The 21806-nt window shown below is 35.7% G+C and overlaps 1 protein-coding gene across 1 annotated transcript; it reads left to right on the top strand.

The window, feature by feature from the left end:
* The first annotated feature begins 1060 nt into the window (after positions 1–1060).
* Positions 1061–17892, top strand: LOC129264683 (ankyrin repeat and SOCS box protein 3-like). Its single transcript, XM_054902596.2, has 8 exons — positions 1061–1251; positions 3175–3418; positions 5394–5549; positions 6052–6297; positions 7207–7378; positions 7957–8367; positions 10751–10983; positions 11540–17892. Exons 2-8 carry the CDS (start codon positions 3193–3195, stop codon positions 11674–11676), a joined length of 1581 nt encoding a protein of 526 aa, XP_054758571.1. The 5' UTR covers positions 1061–1251; positions 3175–3192; the 3' UTR covers positions 11677–17892.
* Positions 17893–21806: the final 3914 nt, after the last annotated feature.

Genomic DNA, 21806 nt, shown 5'->3' with positions numbered 1-21806 from the left:
GAATAGAGTTAAGTAATTTAAATGATCATCATCATCCATAGAGATATAATTAGTATACATCTCTATGTCATCATCACATCATCATCATCATCAAAATAACGTACGTGATGTCATTTTGGTTACATTTTTCACATTTTCTGGGTTTTCCGTGCACAGACCTACCAGAATTCCCAGAGAGAATGATTATACGCATGCAGCACCCCCAGGAAAATCTTTGGGATGTATGGGGTGTATGTCCAAGATAAAGGAACATGTTTTTGACAAACAAAGAACTTTTTAAGTGCATCCCTTTGGCGGAACTAGGCACGTACGTAGTTTAATTGGCTGGCAATTTTAAGGGAGGAGAAAGAAAAAGAATAGATGAAAAGTTATAACTATAAAGTTGGAGAAAGAAAAAGAATAGATGAAAAGTTATAACTATATAATAAAGTTCATGGCGTTGATGTGTTATTGAGACTCCTCCTTTTTATAAACATATTTAAAAAAAACATATAAAAAAATTTAAGTTTCTTCAGATTCCATCCATTGGCTGCATTCTACGGAGCCCATAAGTTCATTTATGACAGGTTTTTTTTCTTACTCTCACGAGTTACTTGTTCCCACGATTTATAACGAAACAATTTACTCGCGAAGACTGGTGACCTTGCACTCCAGAGATGATTACGACAATTCACCATGAAAAGATGTCCCCACATTATAATTCGGGATTGCGACAGCATAGATAAAGTTTTACCAAGGAGCTTGCTCCTTGGTTTTACAAATGTTCTTTTAAAATGAAACAATTATGAAAATTCTGCTCTTCTCCGAAGGGCGGGGGCATTCCTATTTAATTCCCTTTTTGTGCTTATATCTATATACTGAGCCTTAGCAATCTCTGCAACAAAATTCTTTGGTCAAATTTGAAAGTTGTACATTCACCTTGGGTGCGCCATCGATCTAATTTACACTACATAATGTAAATGATGTATGTTCTTAATTCTTTGGGGGAAGGTGCCCGGGAAGGTGCACAGATATTCTAAATTTTCGTGACGAGGACTGGATAGCGAAAGCAACGGTCTTTAAAAATAATTATCTCTTACTTCAGTTAATTCAGGGACTGGCCAGAGCTAGCTAGCTATCGCGGAGATCGAGAGCGAATAACTTTGTTTTGATTTGCGTTCTTCTTCCGGCTCTAAATATGGTGTGAAAGGGAAAGTGAGCTGATCCGGAGCTGATATAGTGGCTTACCTTTGAGTTAGACCGAATTTAGAGGTAAATTGTATTTGCTTGTGCATAATTATTGCTGGTTTGACGTAATAAGTGCTTGCTTTGGGGCTTCAGAAGTTCAGCCCCCGAGCCCCGATGGAGAAGCCGGGCGCTGAAAACTCCGCCAGGCCAGCTAGCTGTGGCTTGGCCTGGCTGACTGGCTCCGTCTTTGTCGTTGCTCTCCGCCCGTGCATCACTGCATGGACTTCCCTGCTGTGTAGACACGCTCACACTCACAGTCACAGTGCAAGCGAGTGTGTCACTGCACAATCAGACACATGGAGCTGAATTCTTCTTCTTGATTATACTCCTCAACGTCCCTATTAATAGGAACCACCCGAGGAGGAATTGATTGAGTGATGATCAATTGGTGGTTAAGCATGCCTTGATAATGAGGATGATTAATATTATTGATTAAAAAATGATTTGTCATGTTCCTGAATTGAACTTGAATGGTGACGATGATGGCTGATGTTGTTGTTAATGTTGATGTCAGATGATGATGCCGTTGACTGTTGTTGATGATGAGTTGAGTAAAGATGATGATGAATGATGATGATGATGATGATCGATGACAATGACGACGGCGATGACAATGATATGATAATTTGTGATGGTGATGATGCACGATGGTGATCATGATTTGATTGATTATTGATGATGATGATGACAGTGATCATGATAATGATGATAATTATGGTGATGATAGTGACTGATGATAATGATTTCTGCCTCAATTGTGATGATGATTATGAAATCATGAACAATTGATGAAAATAAGAACTGACTTGGGGGCTGATTGAGTGACGATTGGTGGTTCACGCCCTGATAATGAGGATGATTAATATTGATTAAAAAATGATCTGTCATGTTCTTGAATTGAACTTGAATGGTGACGATGATGACTGATGATGTTGATGATGCTGTTGATAATGAGTTGAGTGAAGATGATGATTCATGATGATGATGGTGATGTCATGATGATGATGATGATGATGATGATGGTGATGATGATGACAATGATGATAAGTGATGGTGATGATGATGGTGATCATGATGATTGGATTGATTGATTGATTGATGATGATGATGATGACAGTGACACTAGTGATGATAATGATAATTGTGGTGATGAAAGTAGTGACTGATGATAATGATTTGTGCCTCAATTGTGATGATGATTATTAAATCATGAACAATTGATGAAAATAAGAACTGACTTGGGGGCTGCATAGCTATTTCAAATGTATGATGGGGGGACCTAAAGCTACGCACTTTGTAATACAAACAATAACTATGCCAATTTTAATATTTTTACAAATTATCTTTCACTTATTTGTGGCAAACATTCTAAAAATCATTAACCAAGAAGAAAATATCACAATACTCACTAATATAATACGAAAATCCGAACATGTTTTCAAAACACCTCTTGATTTTGCCGCCCGATGTAGAAGGTGTCCTAAAGATACGCACTCGAGTTATCATGCAAAAAATTAGTATTTCCTGTGCCTCAATTTCTAAAATATGTTCATATTATTATAGGATAATATGAAATTGCAGCGAATATAATCCAAAATTCCAAGCAGTTGTGGGTTTTCTCTTCATTTAGAGATTCACTGAAGCCTCTAGAAAAAAATGAATAGAAATCGTTTGTCACTCTGCAGGCAGTGCAGTCACAGTTCCACACACAGAGTGTGCATTTGCCATTAAAAACTGCATGCATGATGAGTGGTGCATAGTCTTAGGACCCACGTTGCTTTAGGGCCCCATCTGTATTTTTATATAGATCTACTACTGTACAAATTTGTTGTGTTTTTCATGGCCAACAATTTCCTTATAACTTTGAAAGTTGAAACATTTGCTGAGCTGATGTTGCTGAATGTCCCCTAGGCTGATAAAAAAATTCTACCTTTTTTTCATATGCAGGAAATCTTATACATGTAGATGATCTTGGCCTTGACAATGGATTTCACAGAGACTTACCCAGACACCTTTTCCAGTGTGACATTGGCAATCAGAGCAGGAAATAAATCTGGATTACTGACCCTGATTCGACAAGGGAAACCTTTGGATGTACCGGACAACAGAGGCTGGAGACCTATCCATGAAGCTGCAGCAGCAGGCAATGTGCAGTGTCTTCAGATGCTTGTTAATCACTTTGATGAAGAAGGTATGGAAATATATTATTAAATCAGGTTCTTCCATAATGTTGTCATGACAATACTTTGAATTGAATAAGAAATTATATTGTACATCAGTTTATCTCATTTCAATGAATATATCAAAAGACATTCTTTCCTGATGCTATCATAATATGGAACTCACTCCCAGCAAAGTCCATAGTCCATCTAGCACCTCTCTCTTGTCTTTAAAGCAGAAGGTGCAGCAAAGGAGGCTTCATTAAGGTCTCTTATTTTTAGCCACATATAGTTTTGTAGAGATTTTTACTGCTACTATTCATCTGGGCATTTGACAACCACAACTAGTATGATAATATGCCAACAGCAGTCTGTACTTTTACAGGAGGAAGTTCTAAGAATAATGTCAATCTGTTATGTCGAGTCATTTTTAACCGTTCTGGAACTTTTGATAGATCAGAAACTTTATATGTATAAAAAGTTTGAGCTTTGGAATGTTGAGTGTATGATTGTATTTCTTCAGTGGGTGTAGGGTTAAATAGAATGTAATCTGTGAGCATGGCATTTAAAGGGATTCTTAGAAAAGAGTGAATACAATACTGTGTGATGAAATGAAAGATGACCCAGACCCAACAGTTGCTCATTAGTCAATTTTCACTCTGAATTTATCTAAAGTCGTCATATACATGTATGCTAGGGTTGTGACTTGTGATAATGCCCCGGGGGGGTACTCGACCAAAAAATTGGTAGGTATGTGCTGCGGGCGAGACAAAAACTGGGGGCCTTGGAGCGGACTTATTGTAAAAAGGAGGGTCCTCGGAACGGGCTTCGGAACTACAAATGTTTGTGAAAACGGGGGTCCTTGGAACGGGTCGCCTGCGTGTGCATCCCTATGGAACGGACATACGTGTATGCAGCTAGCCCAGCGGCACAGGCGCCGGGTGCACTCGCGCAGAGGCGATGGTCGGACAGCGCTCTGCGGCGGCTTATCCCCAAAATTGCAGCTCATTGTGGCGGATCAATGCGACTGGAACGGCGTAACGAAAAATATGCGAAGCTTTGGAGCGGATTTCTTTCTTTTCTCTCGATAAGAAAAAAATGCTATGCTTCGGAGCGGCTTTCTTAGTTCTTTTTCTCAATAAGATGAAGATGAAAACACACCCACTATGCATTATATACTGAGTGCCCCCCCCCCCCCCTCCCGGGATAATGCTACTGTTCAGAACAATTTCCTCTCATTATACTTGCTGATTGATAAATTTACCAAGTCTGTCATCAGACTTTGTTTTCTTAAGTTTAATAAACGCACAATTATAAGTAATAAACACACAATGTGGAGCGTTGTGGCCCAGTGGATTAGTCATCTGACTTTGAAACAAAGGGTTGTGGGTTCAAATCCCAGCCATGACGTAATTTCCTTCAGCAAGAAATTCATCCATATTGTGCTGCACTCAACCCAGGTGAGATGAATGGGTACCTGGCAGGAAATTATTCCTTGAAATGCCACCGCGCTGTAAAAGGCTGCGGGGCTAAAGCCAGGGTAATAATTATAATATCCAAGTCCTTTAAAAGCTCATAGGGACGGTATGACATAATGTGATATGCGCTGTAGTATACAAGAACTGCGTTATTGTTATTATTACAATCAATTGGCTTTCACATCCTATTTTGCACCTATTTACCACCTGGGTGGAGAGTGTCCTACTGAAGCATTGCCAAAGGATACAACTTCTGTGAACACACCACCCTCTGATTACAAGTCGTGAGTCGGAGACTTCACTACATCACATTGATTCCACATGTACATGTATTCTGGATCCCGTTTGTTCTGGGAAAGGGGTAGAGTCACTATAGGTTTGAGTTTGGCAAACTTTGGGGTTATGTTTTGATGTTTTTTGAAATCATATTAATGTGCAGAATTTCAATGAGAACAGTTATCAACAAGGCCAAATGTCCTTAGAATAGAATGAAGAATGATGGAATCGCCCATTCTTTTACTAAATTTAGATGTAAAAGATGAGCTCAACCAACGAACGTTTGAAGGAGAAACACCATTGTTTCTGGCTGCTAAGGCGGGTCACCATGATGTGGTTTCTGTTCTTCTCCAGAATGAAGCAGACCCAAACATACCCAATAATGAGGATGGCTCTTCTATATTACAAGGTACTTATTATAAGCTCCTTTACAACAATTTAATTTACCCCAATCCTTTGAGGAGTCGAGTTTTCTTCCTCTTCATTTCTTAGAGCCCTCTATTTCTCTTTTCTTTTTTTCTTTCACTCACTCGGACTCAATCCTCCATTCTCATTTCTTAAACACATATCAGCATTGTGTATAATTGTGATTTAACTTAAGATAGTCATGCATAGATAAATGAGCACAAGAAAAAAAACATACAAATATAAAGGAAAAATATTATGTTGTTGGTAATTTGATTATTGTATTTGCCCAAGTAGTCAACTTTGCTTTAAAAGTCAACAAAAATTTATTTCCCTTCATTTTCTCTTTTTCAGCGATGTAACTGTAAGTCAAATTCATGTTAGTTAAATTCATCAATCCCAGCAAAGTTCACTTTGGCAAGATGGATTCTATTCAAGTAAAGCATTCTTATTATGAAAAAGATAGGCCTACCATTTTTATTTTGATTCTCTTCTAACATGAATAGCTGTGTGTGGGAACCATATCCGTTGTGTTGAGCACCTGACCAGAGCAGGAGCTGACCTGAATGCCAAGTACTACAATGGTTGGACCCCTCTACATGAGGCTGCTAGCCAAGGCAATGTAGCCATCACAGAATACTTGCTCAATGCCAACGCCCATATAGGAGCAAGAGATGATCATGGTATACAGCCCGTCTTTGTTGCAGCTCAGTATGGAAAAATAGACTGTCTCAATATGCTTCTAGATAGAGGTATGTATCCTGATTACATTCTTCACTTTCACTCAGATATGATGTGACAAAACTTCGCAATGTTTTCTGAAGTGTTCAGACTTGTTGAAGCATGTTGCCTTGGTCTTTTGATGATTTTGTATTATAAACCTAAAGTGCGAATAAATTGTCCAAAGTTTCATGGAGAAATCGGTGACATGACACTGATTGCACTGTCTGTCTGTTCATTTGTTTGATATTAGTTTGTTCTCGCATTTACTACGGGAAATTCTGTACAACGCATCAATTCCTTTGAAATTGCAATTAAAATCGCATTGGAGAGAGCAGAGAGGCTTTTAAGGAAATTTGATGGACTGGGACAGCAGAGATTTGCACCAGACGAACAATTGCAAATATGTCGTTGTCCAGAGTCAAGAGATTCCGATGCTGTCCCAGCCCACCAACTTTTGACAAAAGACTCTCAGCTCTCCATTGTGATTTGACTTGCATTTTCAAAGGAATTGGTGTGTTGTAGAGAGTTTCCCCTTAGTAAATGCAAAAAGTCTGGATTCTTTTGTAGTTGGGTGAAGGAATAACAGTCTTGTGTCTCTGCAATCTATAAGTGTCACTTCATAGGCTCATACCCCACTGACTCTTTACCAAAAAAATGTTGCAGAACTGTTTTGTGTGATGTCTGGACAAACCTTACGTATGTTAATGAGAATATTGACAAATTTAAATAGAGGACTATATAAGCACTACCCAGGAGATATGACGATTTCCTCAGCTGAGATATCATCTGATGATCAATATAATTTACTTTTTCCTTAAATTCAATGTGAAACATATAAATGGTGACATGACCAAGCACTAAACAAAATAGACAAAATTTTAATATATATCAATAGAAAATTGATACTTATTGGTATATATTTCCTCTTTTATTGACAGGAGGAAACATCAACAGTCAGGCTCAGGACAAAGCCACTCCGTTATATATTGCTACCCAGGAGAATTATGTTGATATTGTTAAAGTGCTCTTGGAGAGGGGAGCAAGCCCCAAGATATTGGTGGAAGATGGCTATCTACCTATTCATGTTGCTGCGTATAAAGGACATACTGAGTAAGTGGGACATGTTATTAAATGACTTAACGTATTAGGTGTTTGTAAAAAGGAAATTTTTTGTGGTACTTTGGTAGACTATTAATATTCATTCCAAGACAATGCTAAAACAGTTCTGAAAGAATTCTTAAAGAGATCATCCTCAGTTACAATAAGTCTTTGATTCATAACTACCAACCCTCAAAAACCTTAAGATCCTCATCATGTAATCTCTTACAAATTCCAGTTTCTAAGAAATCATGGGGGGAACGGGCCTTCGCACGTGCAGTGCCAAACCTGTGGAATTCTCATCCACAGAGTTTGAAAACCCAGACTTCTGTGACCACCTTCAGGGGCAACCTGAAAATATACCTGTATAAGAGTGCTCTTTGACAGACATAGCTTATTGTTCAAACATGTATTATGTGTAAATTGTTTTTGTTCTTGTTCTGCTCTGAAGCACCTTGAGTATCTAATCGAGATGGAAAGTGTACTATATACAAGTCTCATGTATTATTATTATTATTATTATTAAAAATGGGTTATTACTTTATGCCTGGTAATTAGTTTAGTCATGAATAAATCTGTATTCTTTTCAGTTGTCTGGAGTTACTGTTAGTCCATTATGATACGTACACAACGCTGGACTGTCCAGACACACCTCTTCATCTAGCCATAGAGGGTGGTCAAAGAGAAACGGTCAAGTTCCTGATTGAACATGGGTTTGATGTGAACACAGGCTGGAAGCTCCCACCGGTCCAGTTAGAGAAGGTGCGCAACACTCGTCCCCATTTCCTACCTCCACTTACCATGGCTGTCATGGAGAGACAAAAAGACCTGGTACAAGACATGCTTGCCATTGGGGCATCGGCTAACTGCAGGGACTTTCCCCCTGTTACAGCCTACAAGTGCCCCTTCTATGCCGCTTTCCCTAGTATAAACATATTAGACGTTCTACTGAAGCACTGTAAGGGAGCAAGATGTCCCCATTCAAAGTGGACAATGTTCAGGTAAACATTACTGTCGGAAAAATTGATGTTTATCAAGTATCTTGTGATATATTATATAGGCCATTTTAATCTGTTTATATAGGCCATGTAATAGGTTTGAATTAAAGTATTTAGTTTTCATTTAAACAACAGCTAAAAACATCCGTTTAGCCAATTTAAAATCGTATTACTGTATGTAGGGAAAATTCCTGAAAAGTTGATGAAAAATACACATTTTGTATTTCTGCATCCATGAAATAATTATCTGTTGTCCATAATACATGTACACTGTACCCTGTAAGTATATTTTTATGTGATTGTAAACTACCAAGAAAATAACTGATATTCTCAGTTTTTGTCTCACCTGCATAGCAGAGTGAGACTATAGGCGCCGCTTTTCCGACGGCGGCGGCGGCGTCAACACCAAATCTTAACCTGAGGTTAAGTTTTTGAAATGACAGCATAACTTAGAAAGTATATGGAACTAGTTCATGAAACTTGGCCATAAGGTTAATCAAGTATTACTGAACATCCTGCCTGAGTTTCATGTCACATGACCATGGTCAATGGTCATTTAGGGTCAATGAACTTAGACCATGTTGGGGGAATCAACATCAAAATCTTAACCTAAGGTTAAGTTTTTGAAATGTCATCATAACTTAGAAAATATATGGACCTAGTTCATGAAACTTATACATAAGGTTAATCAAGTATCACTGAACATCCTGCATGAGTTTCACGTCACATGACCAAGGTCAATGGTCATTTAGGGTCAATGAACTTTGGCCGAATTGGGGGTATCTGTAGATTTACCATCATAACTTTAAAAGTTTATGGATCTGATTCATGAAACTTGGACATAATAGTAATCAAGTATTACTGAACATCCTGTGCAAGTTTCAGGTCACATGATCAACGTCAAAGGTCATTTAGGGTCAATGAACTTTGGTCAAATTGGGGTATTTGTTGAATTACCGCAATAACTTTGAAAGTGTGTTGGTCTAGTTCATAAAACTTGGACATAAGAGTAATGAAGTATCACTGAACATCCTTTGCGCATTTTAGGTCACATGACCAAGGTCAAAGGTCAATGAACTTTGGCCATAATGGGGGTATCTGTTGAATTACCATCATAACTTGGAAAGTTGATGGATCTTTCTCTTGAAACTTGGACATAAGAGTAATCAAGTATCACTGAACATCCTGTGCGAGTTTCAGGTCACATGATCAAGGTCAAAGGTCATGTAAGGTCAATGAACTTTGGCCACGTTGGGGGTATTTGTTGAATTACCATCATATCTCTATAAGTGTATGGGTCTAGTTCATAAAACGTGGAAATAAGAGTAACCAAGTATCACTGAACATCTTGTGCGAGTTATAGTAGTTTTCAAAATCAGCACTGCTGCTATATTGAATCGCGTGATGCAGGTGAGACGGCCAGAGGCATTCCACTTGTCTTGATTATGAATTATAAATTTCTGGGCATTCCAGTAGTAGTATATCCATGCTCAAACTACAATGAGCATTAAAATGACATCTAATCTTTGAATATTGTAGTTTTGATCTTTAAAGATATCTGAAAGATTGTTAACTTTCTAGTACCCATGTACAAAGGATTAAACAACTGGTTATCATTGAGGTTTAATACTTGGATGATAATTGTAGTTTAGCAACGTTGTGTAAACATAACTAATGAAATATCTCTGGACTGCGCAAACTAGTGTATGCATTTTGACACGAGTGCTTGGGTTTGATCAGCTTAGAATATGGATGTACAGAAATGGGCCATGATTTAGTGCAGATATAGGCACAAAATATATACATTTCATGGAGGAAGGATGTATGATTTTATGGTCTTCTGTCATATAGCTAAGCTTTGTCTGAGCCATTGTGATGTATTTTGTGTTGAGTTAATCAGTTAGACTGATAAAATACACACTATCTCTAAAATGCATTTTTAGGCACCGGTACATGTAATAATGCATTTTCAACCTCAACAAAAAGTTTTTTCATCAACTGTACTTGAGTACAGGGCCCCGTCTTACAAAGAGTTACGATTGATTGGATCCATCCATCAGTGTCATAATTTTCTTTGTAAACAAAGAGAAGCACAGTGAATTTTCAAAAAAACAATGAATGCAATATACATCATAGTTAGAAAATATTTTGAACAAAAAAAACATGCATTATGTAGATGTTGTCATTGCTGGCCATCCATAGTTGCGATTAATCGGATCAATCACAACTCTTCGTAAGACAGGGCCCAGGAGTACTTGAGTACTTGTAGACTGCCAGCAGTGTATTCATCCTTCAAGTAGCAGGGTACAAATTTAACTTTTAATAGAGCATTATTTTCCTCATTTCACACTCTATTCCCTTTCTTCCCTTTATTTTCCTCTCCCAGGGTATTCTCTCGATCCAAGGACCTGGAAGCAATCCAGTTCCTCCTTGACCGTGGCCAAGAGCTGGAGCCAGAGTGTGATGACTGTTCAGATGACACCAAGGGCTACTGTCCTCTCAAGGATTACGCTGTAGGCCAGAAGGACTTCTTTGAGGCACTGGTCAGACTCTGGTGGGAGTATATTAGTTTTCAACCTCGCTGTAAATATGTAATGGATGCGCTTAAGCCCCATGTTGGTGAGTGGATGTTTGACTTAACTCCTTGTGTGTATTAAGCGAGTTATAAAACCACAAACAAACAATGATGGTGGTAATTGTTGAGTAATTTAATCCAGTTGATTCAGTGAAAGGTTTATTTTAACGAAAATGATACAATAGCAAATATATTTTGCAGTGAACATGTATTGAGGATACATATGAAATATAAAGTGACCACACAACATATATATTCAGGGATGGGCAAGAATAATTTTAAATGGAGGCAGCTAGATGAGCTATTGGTGATCTTTTTTTTTTTTAATTAATTAAATAATGAGTTTATAATTGCATTAAATGACACATGCCTCTCTTTTTATGTGATCACATTCTTTTTCTTCTTTAATTTTTTCTCTTTTCTGTTTTTCCTTCTAAAAAAATCATGGGGGCAGTCACCCTGAGCCCCTTAGTGGCGCCGCCCCTATATCTAAGCAGAAGTTAAAATTCTGGTGTTATTAAAGAGGATGTTGTGATTTTCAAGATGGTAGGATTCATCATTATTCATTTATTAAAGTATATTTTCACCATCTATTTCCAGATTGCCCACGTTCACTGATGCACCTGTCTCGCATGGTTGTGAGGGAGAGGTTAGGACCTCATAGACTGTTCACAGAGAGTGCCATTAGAAACCTACCCATACCAAACATCATACAAGACTATCTTCTACATAGGTGACAAGAGAATAGTATGTTGAATAGTAACCTTCCAAACTTAAACTCATCTGAGATGGTGTTTCATAAAGGTTTTTGTGAAGTTATATGACCTGACCTTAAGAACTATGAAATGCCAAAAGCGTTCTAATATTTTCCAGACATTCTAATAAATTCAATAGAAAAGACCAATTCTGAGTTACCTAATGGGCAATTTTGGTCAAATGACCTTTCATTTTTTTCATTATGATAGGCAGATTTTTCAAAGCAAGATATTATGTAAGCATGCCTTACATAGCAGGATGCAGAAATTGCACAGACCATCAGGTGACTAGAATAGCACTCCAATGAACACTCCATGATGGTATTTGTTGCATTTCTACTTTGAATGCATTGGCATGTTGTTATGACAATGTACTTGCAGACTGTGAAATACCAGTCACTAGTGAACACATTGTTGTTTTTTGTGGATCTAATGAACAGTGTTGTGGGTCTCGAGGCTGCAAAATCGTCCTTGTCCTCATCCTCGAGGACGGAGGTTAATCCTCTGCCTCGGACACAATCCTCAGGTCAAGGCCAGCCGAGTCCGACAGAATTTTAGGGTGTGCAAATGCCGAATGTTGTCAGTTTCTCTAAAATATTATTGAAACTAATAGAGAGAGAGAGGGGGGGGGGGAGAGTCGAATGTCGAGTACGCCCATCCACCTGTATGAGTACACACTTCTTTCTTACTTTCTTTTGTCTTTCTATTTTGTTCTTGATGTCAAAGCCAATTTATGCAGCCCAGATGCACTGCATGCATGCTGCATTGACAATGACGTGATGGAGATTAGACTTTGCAAGGCATGTGCGCATGCTCATACTGTTAAAAAAATGTTTTGCGCGTGCACCGTTCTGTCAATATCTTGGTATTCTCATTTTGAAATTTACGTTCAACATTATTCAATAATATTTCAAAGTGATAACCCTTCCATTTTTCATCAAACTAGAGTGAAAACTTTGACTTTCCCTTAGGCTTTCGGATTGTTTTGAAATCAATTGTCTGTAGACTCCCAGACAATTTGATTTCAAAACAACTCGAAAACCTGAGGCAAAGTAAAAAAAATCTAGTCGTCCTCAAAGGGTTGATAATATGGTTAATTGGGTAAGTGGTTATGTATGAGTGTGTGTATGGACTATATGAGTGTACTGTATATGTAAAGTATATCGGTATGTATATGAGCATCAGTGTATGTTTTTTATGGAGGTGTGGAAAAAAAAAACCTAACCAAAACAAAGAGCATCACTGGGCAAAGAAATGACAGGTATTTAGGGTCCCTATGAAATCTTGCCGTTGCCACCAAATAATATCACAATATTTGGCCATGGCTGTCCTTTTCCTGGTTCTCCAGCCTCGGCCGGCCTTGTATTGGAATATTCGGCCTCAGTCTGGCCTCGAAGGAAGAGATACAGTATACCTCTCATTCGACCAGATGCAATTTTTTTTTCTACTTTCAGCAAAGATAATTCACCTGCATTTGACTCATATTGTGTTGTGCAATTTTACAAAAGTTTTATCAATCTCTGCTGGATTGTGTATTAGAGGTTTTCTGGAAGGTAGTTATGGGTATAACCTCTCTTTGACCATTTCATATTATGTGTTTAAGCAGAAAATAGTAACACCCTGTGATATATTACATATGAAGTAAACTACCTTTAGTAATGTTAAGTGCTGGTAAAATTAATTTTACCTGCTAAATTAGGAAAGTCTATTTATATTGGATCTCTTCATACCGAGACAGACTTTGTGAGTGTTGATCAATTTCAAACTTGAATCAAAGTGGGGATTTGATATTTGTAAAGCTTGAAACCATCTTTTCATTTGCCCTAAAACTGGAGCACAAAAGAAGAAAAAAAATCATGATCCAAATCTGCCTTTCATTAAGGCTTCTGAATTAAATTGTTGCCATTTAGTTAGTTTCAGGCTCTTTGAAGCTTTAGATACTGACTGATTGTACATCTTGATGTTTTTCTTTGATAATTCCATTCATCAATTTGAAATTAAATATTCCTACCTCACTGATAAAAGGATTTATACCCATTCATCATAAAGAAGGATGAATGAATGGCCTGTCGGTATCTATCATTGATGATATTTTCAGCATGTGTCACTTGTATGTTACATGTTTATCATCCCTGAGATTGATAGGCCAAAGTCCAATCAACATAAATTTGATTTAAATTGATTGAGAAATGTAAAATTAGCATATTCTTGGTTTTGAAAGTTATGTATCAGTACTACACTGATGTCTCATCATTTTTAGCTCATCCGGCCCAAAGGGCCAGATGAGCTTGTGGCGTCTGTCGTCTGTCCACAATTTCAAAATGATTCTTCTTTGACATTTCAAGTCCGATTTCAATTCTGTTTGCTTTATATGATGGCACTAGGTGGGGGATTCAAAACTTCTACACAGAATTTTGAAACTCATTAAATATGCTAATTTATGTATTATATATTTAAAAACTCACAAAATACTTATTTGTTGACTGATTTTGATTTTTGTTTTGTTCCGAGAGCTACACGTGAATGTGTAGAATGTTCACTAATGTACCTAATTTTTTGAAAACATTTATAATGTTCTTGGTTTCTGTCTCTTTAGTCTCTCTGACCACCCTCTATTTCCCCGTCTCAGGTTTCTCTTTCTGTAATACATTTCTACTTCTATCCCCCTGCTCTCTCACATTTCTTTCTCTTATCTATCCTTTTGTATTCAAGAAATACATATATCTTCATGTAAAATGCCATTCAATCATTTGGCCAAAATTATACTTACTCTACTTGTTATGTTTTTTTTTTGTACTTTGTATTATTATTGTAAATTGACCCTTTCAGCCCTGCTGCTGGTCAATATATGTGCATATACCAATAAATAAATAATAAATAACAAAAATAAATGAGGTTCACTAAGGTTCTACACACAATTTAAAAAATTTGACCAGAAAATGATTTATGCTAATTTATACAAAATTTATTCAGAAATCACAATAACGCTTGTCATTTCTTCATCAATTTCAATTCTGTTTCCTCAATTTATGTCACCAATATAATTCACTACAGTGTCAACTGGGCTGAAATAAAAAATTGTGTTAAATTCCCTTGCGAGATGCCGGATGAGCTCCACATCATTGATGTCCTAGTTTTTTTACATTTTCAAAAGAATAATCCTTTTCTCAATCATCTATATGTAAACGTATATGTCAAGGAATCTTGATTTAATGTGGTTATGATCTAATCTGTAAGCTCAAAAATTCATTGTTAAAGGGTAAGTTCACCCTGACAAAAAGCTTATTGTAAAAATTGCACAAAATACATATAAAATGTTGCTGAAGGTTTGAGAAAATCCATCATAGAATAAATTTTAATTACATATGCAAGCAGCTCTCCTACATATCCAATTGTAAGAGATAAGTGAAATGTCATTTTCTCAGAAAATTGAAAATGGTTTTGAAAATGGTTTTTACTGTACATTCAGTATATCAAGAGGCATATCATTTTACACCCATTCCTAAAAAAAATGAATAAAAAAATAAGTCATCACGATCCATTACAAATATGAAATTTTACATAATATATTGGGCAGCTGCTCATTTATGAAATCACACATCCAAAACTTCTAATTCTAATGACTTCCTTCATCTTTAATGAATTTTCCTCAAACCTTCACTAATATTTTTTAATTATTTTTTCTGCTATTTTTACAACAAACTTTTCTTCAGGATGAACTTCGCCTTTAAGAAAGCCTCTAAATCTATATGAAAGAGTATGCGCTCAAAATTTTCTGTCTATTGGCCATATGTATATCACTTCAAGAATGTGCAGATGAGTGAAGTTTCCTGGACAGCTGAGAACTTTATAGAAAGGTGTTGTTTTCTATATTATAAACTATAAAAACGAAGTGAAATAAATCTATCAATTTCTATCCCTAATTAGTAATATATTATGGTTGTTTAAATTTTCTGGGTATGTATGAAATGTGTTTGCAGGGAATATTTAAATGCATTCATTTGTCATCACTCATCAATATGTTTGCTTGAAATAGTTTTTAAATATCTGTGATCATGAATGTATTCACTTACCTTTATTGTAACATGGATTGAATATTGTTTGTAAATTTTGCTTTAAATTGCTTGGTATTTTGTTTAGTACTACACAAATGCCACATAAAATTGCATATTATGAAGCAAAAATATGATGTGTAACTCAGGCATTTATATTACCAGTAGTTCTACAACATTATGCAGTACAATTTGATCTAGATTTACAATTTTCTACTTAATAGACGTTTATTGGGTTTCTAATAGAGACATATTTTATTCAACGGTTGTTATAGATTGTATTTTTTTTTATTTGCATGATTAGTTTGGCAGGCAAAGAAATAAGATTCAATGTTTTCAAGTCATATTCATCAAATAATTTTATTTACTTTACATTTTGATTCTGTCAAAGAGACCTAATATTATTATTAGAATTATGTGCTACATTATTTTGTGAAAACGGTGAACTATTTTGGAAAGAGATGAAGCACTAAGGTTGTGACATTATCGTGATTAACCCCTGAACACCATATTATACAAGTCTATAGAGCTTGGTTTTCGCTTGCACATTCAGAATTTAAGAAACCATAATTATTACTATATTAACATCATATTTGTGTGCAGATTTTCTTTTAAGTTCTATCCTTATATCGCACTCATGTCTGCCATGAATGACTTTACAGGGGACAACTTCCTGAATGTTGTTAGAACTGAAGTGTTGTCATTTTTCAACTGTAACCATAGAAAAAAAATACCTATACTTCTCAGCCAATCAAAACTGGGAAAACTTGTCACATGACAGATGTAGATGACATTCTCCCCTGGTGCTCTACCAACAACCTAAGCTGCAGCCATAGCTGTCGTTATAACACTCAAGCACTTCAAGAGAGATAGATATCATGGCAAAGGACATTAATGGTTGGACTTAAAGAAGTTATTGAATTTTAAAGATTTGCATTATTCCGGTAAAACAGTTCTAGGCATGTCTTTGTTAATATTCATTAGGTGGGTTGATGATGTCATATCCCCACTTGTTCTTTGTATTTTATTATATGAAATTAGGTTTATTCGAAATTTTTCTACCAAGAACTAAAACAATTTGATTGACAACTGATTAAGTGCATTAGTGATTTATTGCCGCAACTTATTTCATCATAATGGAGACACATCATTTACACATGTATGAAAAAATGAAACAATTAGGATTTCATGTAATAACATAAGAAAAAGGAAAGTGGGGATTTGACATCATCAGCCCACCAAATGAATATTCATGACGATGTGCATATAACTGTTTTCACAAAATATTGATAAATTTTAAATTTCAATAACTTCGTTGTTTATTATCCAATTTTGATTAAATTTTCAGCAGTTTGCTTTGTTAAAAATTATTTATTTAGATATAAGTATTTTCAACCCGGACCATCCCTTTAATGATAACAATATTTAGAGGCAAACTTTAAAGACTTGTCCACTTGGCTAAGACATCTGTACAAGGAAGGGGATGGATAGGGAGAAGTTTTGTTTTTTCATCTTGCCTGTGTATACATGTTCTTGTTTTCTCTTTCCTTAGTTGAAAAGGAAATACCAATGGGGCGTTGCATAAAATTTCAGGTGGCTTAACTCTTTTCTGATGTTTAAACAAAGTATGAAAGGTTGAAAACCTCAGTCTAATTGTTAATATTTATATGATTTCCACTATTAAGTAGTGATATGAATGTTAAGCAACATCAGCATATTTTGAAGGGAGCTATTACTAAAATTCTTAAGAAACCCACTTTATTTTGATGATTAGCCTTTCTTTCAAAGAATAAATGTATAGGTATCATAAATTAGCAATGATTCTTCCATTTAGGAGGTTGTTCAAGAGGATTTTCTACTGTTTCTTTTTTTTTCTGTCAAAACTATGTTATTATAATTTTGTAAAATCCTAGATGAGAGATCATCTACGGACATTAACATTCATGAGTTTATTTATTTGAAAGTTATGTTTTGGTGTGTGGCTACGATATAGATATACTGTTTTATGTTCTCTTTTGTGCAATTTAATTTTGATTTTTAATACCAGATATAAAATTATTGCAAAGAGTAATAGTATGATTTGTGTATAAATACAAACCCCTGTTTATTGTTACATAAAGAAAATAAAAAGATAATGATGGCATAATATTGTGTAAAATGAAATATGTTAGCTTCGATGGAAATAGCGAGATGAACGAGAAGAAGAAAGGGTAAGAGAGGGACAGAAAGGGGTAGTGAGAGTGAAAGAGGGAGAGAGTGAAATCGCGATGAAGTAGGAAAGAGTGAAAGAGATGGGAAGGAGAGAAAAAAAGAAGGGTTAACTGGGAGACAGGGAAAGAGACTGGATTTTTATAATTTCATATTAAAACAAAAAAAAGAAAAATATGGATATGATTAGTTTCACCAAAATAATGTTAAACCTAACAAAGACAAAGGTTTTTTTTTTTTCATCCGATTTAAGAAATTTTAAGTTGATTGCTTGATCAATGTATTTATTCAAATATTTGTGATCTGACCATGCCCGTATACAGAAGTTTTACGGGGGGGGGGGGGCAAAAAAGAAACGCGAAAGCGATTGAGCTTGTCATGGGCGTTTTGCATTTTTACAATTAGAATGGAGGATTTGGTGCACACTTTTTGTGAATTTTTGTGAAATTTTTTTTTACTGAAAAAAATGTAAGTTTTCCAATTTGGGGGGGACTGCCCCCCCCCCCCCCGCTGATAATGGCCATGATCTGACAAATTGTCAGAGCTAACAACTTTCCTTGATTTTGGCTGACTGAAGCACAAATATCTTATTGTTAGGTGACACGACTTAAATACCCCTGTGACATTTGCTCACGTCTCCTACAGTATATCTCAAGAGGACATAGGGTTAGAAAGATAGTTTTTGGTTCAGAACAATGTAAAGAAGATATCAGGGTTTGTCTAGTTTTGGCGGTTGGGTTTCATGTTTGGAATAATGCGCAGATTTTCCATCGGAGCAAATTGTTATGGAACCGACTTTTAATATTGTAATTGTCTGGCAAATCCCGTAATGAAACGCGTCCTTGGTGTACCCCTATACATGTATAAGATGAGTTTTAAAAAGCCTCTAACCTGACATCGATTTGGACACATGTAGACCCCTATAACCAGAGGTGAACTTTTAACGAATTTTTATGAAGAATATGAAATTACAGCATTTTGAGCAATAGCAAACGGGCGGAATGCAAATGGGTAAGCCCATAATGTCGCACGTTTAAATGTCTTATGCCTTGTAGATGAAATTTCGAATGTTCAATTTTACTTTATTCTCTAATAAGTAAACAGATATGATTCATCAAAATACACCTGGGCCCCGTGTTACAGAGTTACGATTGATCCAATCAAACGTAACTCTATGGAAATCCATTAGTGTCATAATTTTTTCTACAGGAAATTTGCAAAAGTTTCTTTGTAAACGAAGGAGAACACGCCAAAATGTCAAGAAATCAATGAATTTATGGATATACATTCATATCTAGAACTTTTGTAAAACAAACATGCATTTTACATGTTGACTTTGCTGGCTTTCCATAGTTGCGATTGATTGGATCAATCGCAACTCTTTGTAAGACGGGGCCCTGATCAACGCTATCGTAATAACTGAGAAATCATTGATCAAAATGCAATCCAAATTGCTAAGGAAATTAAATTGTGTGATAGCAGAGTGATTGAAAGGATGGCAAAAAGTTTAAAAGATATCAGATATAAGGAATAAAAAAAGTTATGGATGTTCTACAAATGAGATCATTAGATATACAAAAAATCTCGCATTGGAAATGAGTTAATTGTTTATTGCGGGGAAATGTTGTCAGTTCGATGCCTTCTTCAAAAAGTAAGTTCCCTTGGCTGCACTTTGTGTATAGTAAAAGTGTGTCATGCTTCTAAAGAAAACATCCTTCTTGATACCCCTTTTTATTCGTATATTGCAGCAGTTGGGACAGGGAACGGATCAGGATTTTCAAAAGTAAGGGCATCTTGGTTTCGAAAAAAATTTGACAAGCAAAAAAAAGTCTTCACTTGCGTATTCACGATATTCCACTAAAAAAATAACAATAATAAAAAGAAAGGGGAAGGGTACGGGCCGAATGTGCCCCCACCTTGATCCCTCACCTAATTAGGATATCCTATACTTAATCTAATTTGATAGTATTCAGCAAATCATTGAATAAATTTCCAAATTCATCAATATTTCATTATTTTTCCGAATTACACACTGATTTAGTATGAATAGTAATAACGAAAGTGCAATCTTGCCCACAATACAAGAACTCTCCAGCGCTTGACATATGAACGAAATAATATACAGTATGATCATTAACATGAATAAAAATCAAATATACAAATCTGCTCAAATTTCTCATTTTCAATACCCGTATGCATGTTGATGTGACGATGTTTGGGTACGTTAAAAACCTATTGAAGTTATTTTTAAGGACATTAATCTCTTCTCTGTGACAGAGATCTACTATTTATCATTACCCAACAATTAATGAGTATATAGGGATGCACAATAGGAATCCATTAAAATGTGTTTAAATTGCATTCATTTGTGGCTATTGACAAGTCAGTGTATATCTGACTACCCAGCAAGTATAAGAGGCTCTGATACCCTCATCATTATTACTTTCTCCTCAACTTCCTAGAAAAGCCAAACATGAATCGGAAAAAGCAATGTCGTTGTCTTTGAATTATCTCATGAGAGCAAAAAGAGAAAAAAGGGAATCGATGACCCTATACCTCATTTTGTATTTTTTATGTACGTGTCAAGGTTTAAATGATAGGATCAATGCATCCGCTTACAGCGGAACCAACTGACTTAAAAAATACACTGATCGCCAGAATACAATTATTTCACCAAAAATCAATCTTCTGCACATGCAAGTCACGCTTTTAACATGCATTTCCATGCATGACTACTTCTTCATGGAAAAGTAAACAAGTAAAGTGAGAAAAACAGTCAAACTATGTAGAATTGAACGTTGGGCAATATGTTTGTCTCTTGTATTATACCTTCCTGTACAATACATGGATAGACTCTGTTTTGACAATGTAGAATTAGATAACACTGATACGTTATGGAATGCACTTTGTCCTGGACGCGTTGAGAGTTTGGGCGATAATCATGGAAAAGTGCATAATATATACATTACGTGTAGACACTCGAGTGATGGAGTCATATACTTTTGAATTAAATGCACTCTATCAGCATAAAAAAGATTGTTTGATATGAATATTCACAAACTGCACGATTTCCATATCATCAATATCTTTTTCTTCATTAAATCCTTGATATTTGCTGTATCCCACCTGTATACGATGAAAACAACTAATTTTACTTTCTTCTCCACATCCGCTAATACTATCTATGCTAAAGTTTCCCCAAAATATATTTTTAAGAGAGAAATAAACATATTTTTATTGATGCCTCTAGATCACCAAGCTTCCAACAAATTTGTAAAATCGTGTTCAATTTTTAGTGATATCCCGTATAATCCTGAATCGGTTAAGGTAGCCCTGTATTGAGGCCTATATGATTAATAAAACTTCATCAAAACCTCTTTTCGGTTCAAAGAGGTTTAAAGGGATGGTCCGGGCTGAAAATATTTATATCTAAATAAATGGAGTAAAATTCACAGAGCAAAATCATGGAAATATCATCAAAATTGGATAAAAAATAACAAAGTTATTGAATTTTAAAGTTTATAAATATTTTGTGAAAACATTTATATGCACATCGTCATGAATATTCATTAGGTTGGCTGATGATGTCACATCTCCACTTTCTTTTTTCTTATGTTATTACATGAAATCATAAAGGTTTCATGTTTTCATCCATGTGTAAATGATGTGTCTCCGTTATGATGAAATAGGTTGCGGCAATAAATAACTAATGCAGTTAATCAGTTGTCAATCCAATTGTTTTAGTTCTTGGTAGAAATTTTTTGAATAAACCTGATTTCATATGATAAAATACAAAAGAACAAGTGGGGATATGACATCATCAGCCCACCTAATGAATATTCATGAGGGCAT

The sequence above is a fragment of the Lytechinus pictus genome, chromosome 7 (genome assembly GCF_037042905.1).
Source record: "Lytechinus pictus isolate F3 Inbred chromosome 7, Lp3.0, whole genome shotgun sequence".
NCBI classification, from domain to species: domain Eukaryota; kingdom Metazoa; phylum Echinodermata; class Echinoidea; order Temnopleuroida; family Toxopneustidae; genus Lytechinus; species Lytechinus pictus.
Note: the sequence above shows the minus strand (reverse complement) of the source record. Positions and strands in the feature narration are given on the sequence as shown.

Coding starts and splice junctions, on each gene's coding strand:
- LOC129264683 (XM_054902596.2), top strand. CDS start 3,193: ATGATCTTGGCCTTGACAATGGATTTCACAGAGACTTACCCAGACACC. Junction 8,368..10,750: donor TCAAAGTGGACAATGTTCAG/GTAAACATTACT, acceptor TTCCTCTCCCAG/GGTATTCTCTCGATCCAAGG. Junction 10,984..11,539: donor TGCGCTTAAGCCCCATGTTG/GTGAGTGGATGT, acceptor ATCTATTTCCAG/ATTGCCCACGTTCACTGATG.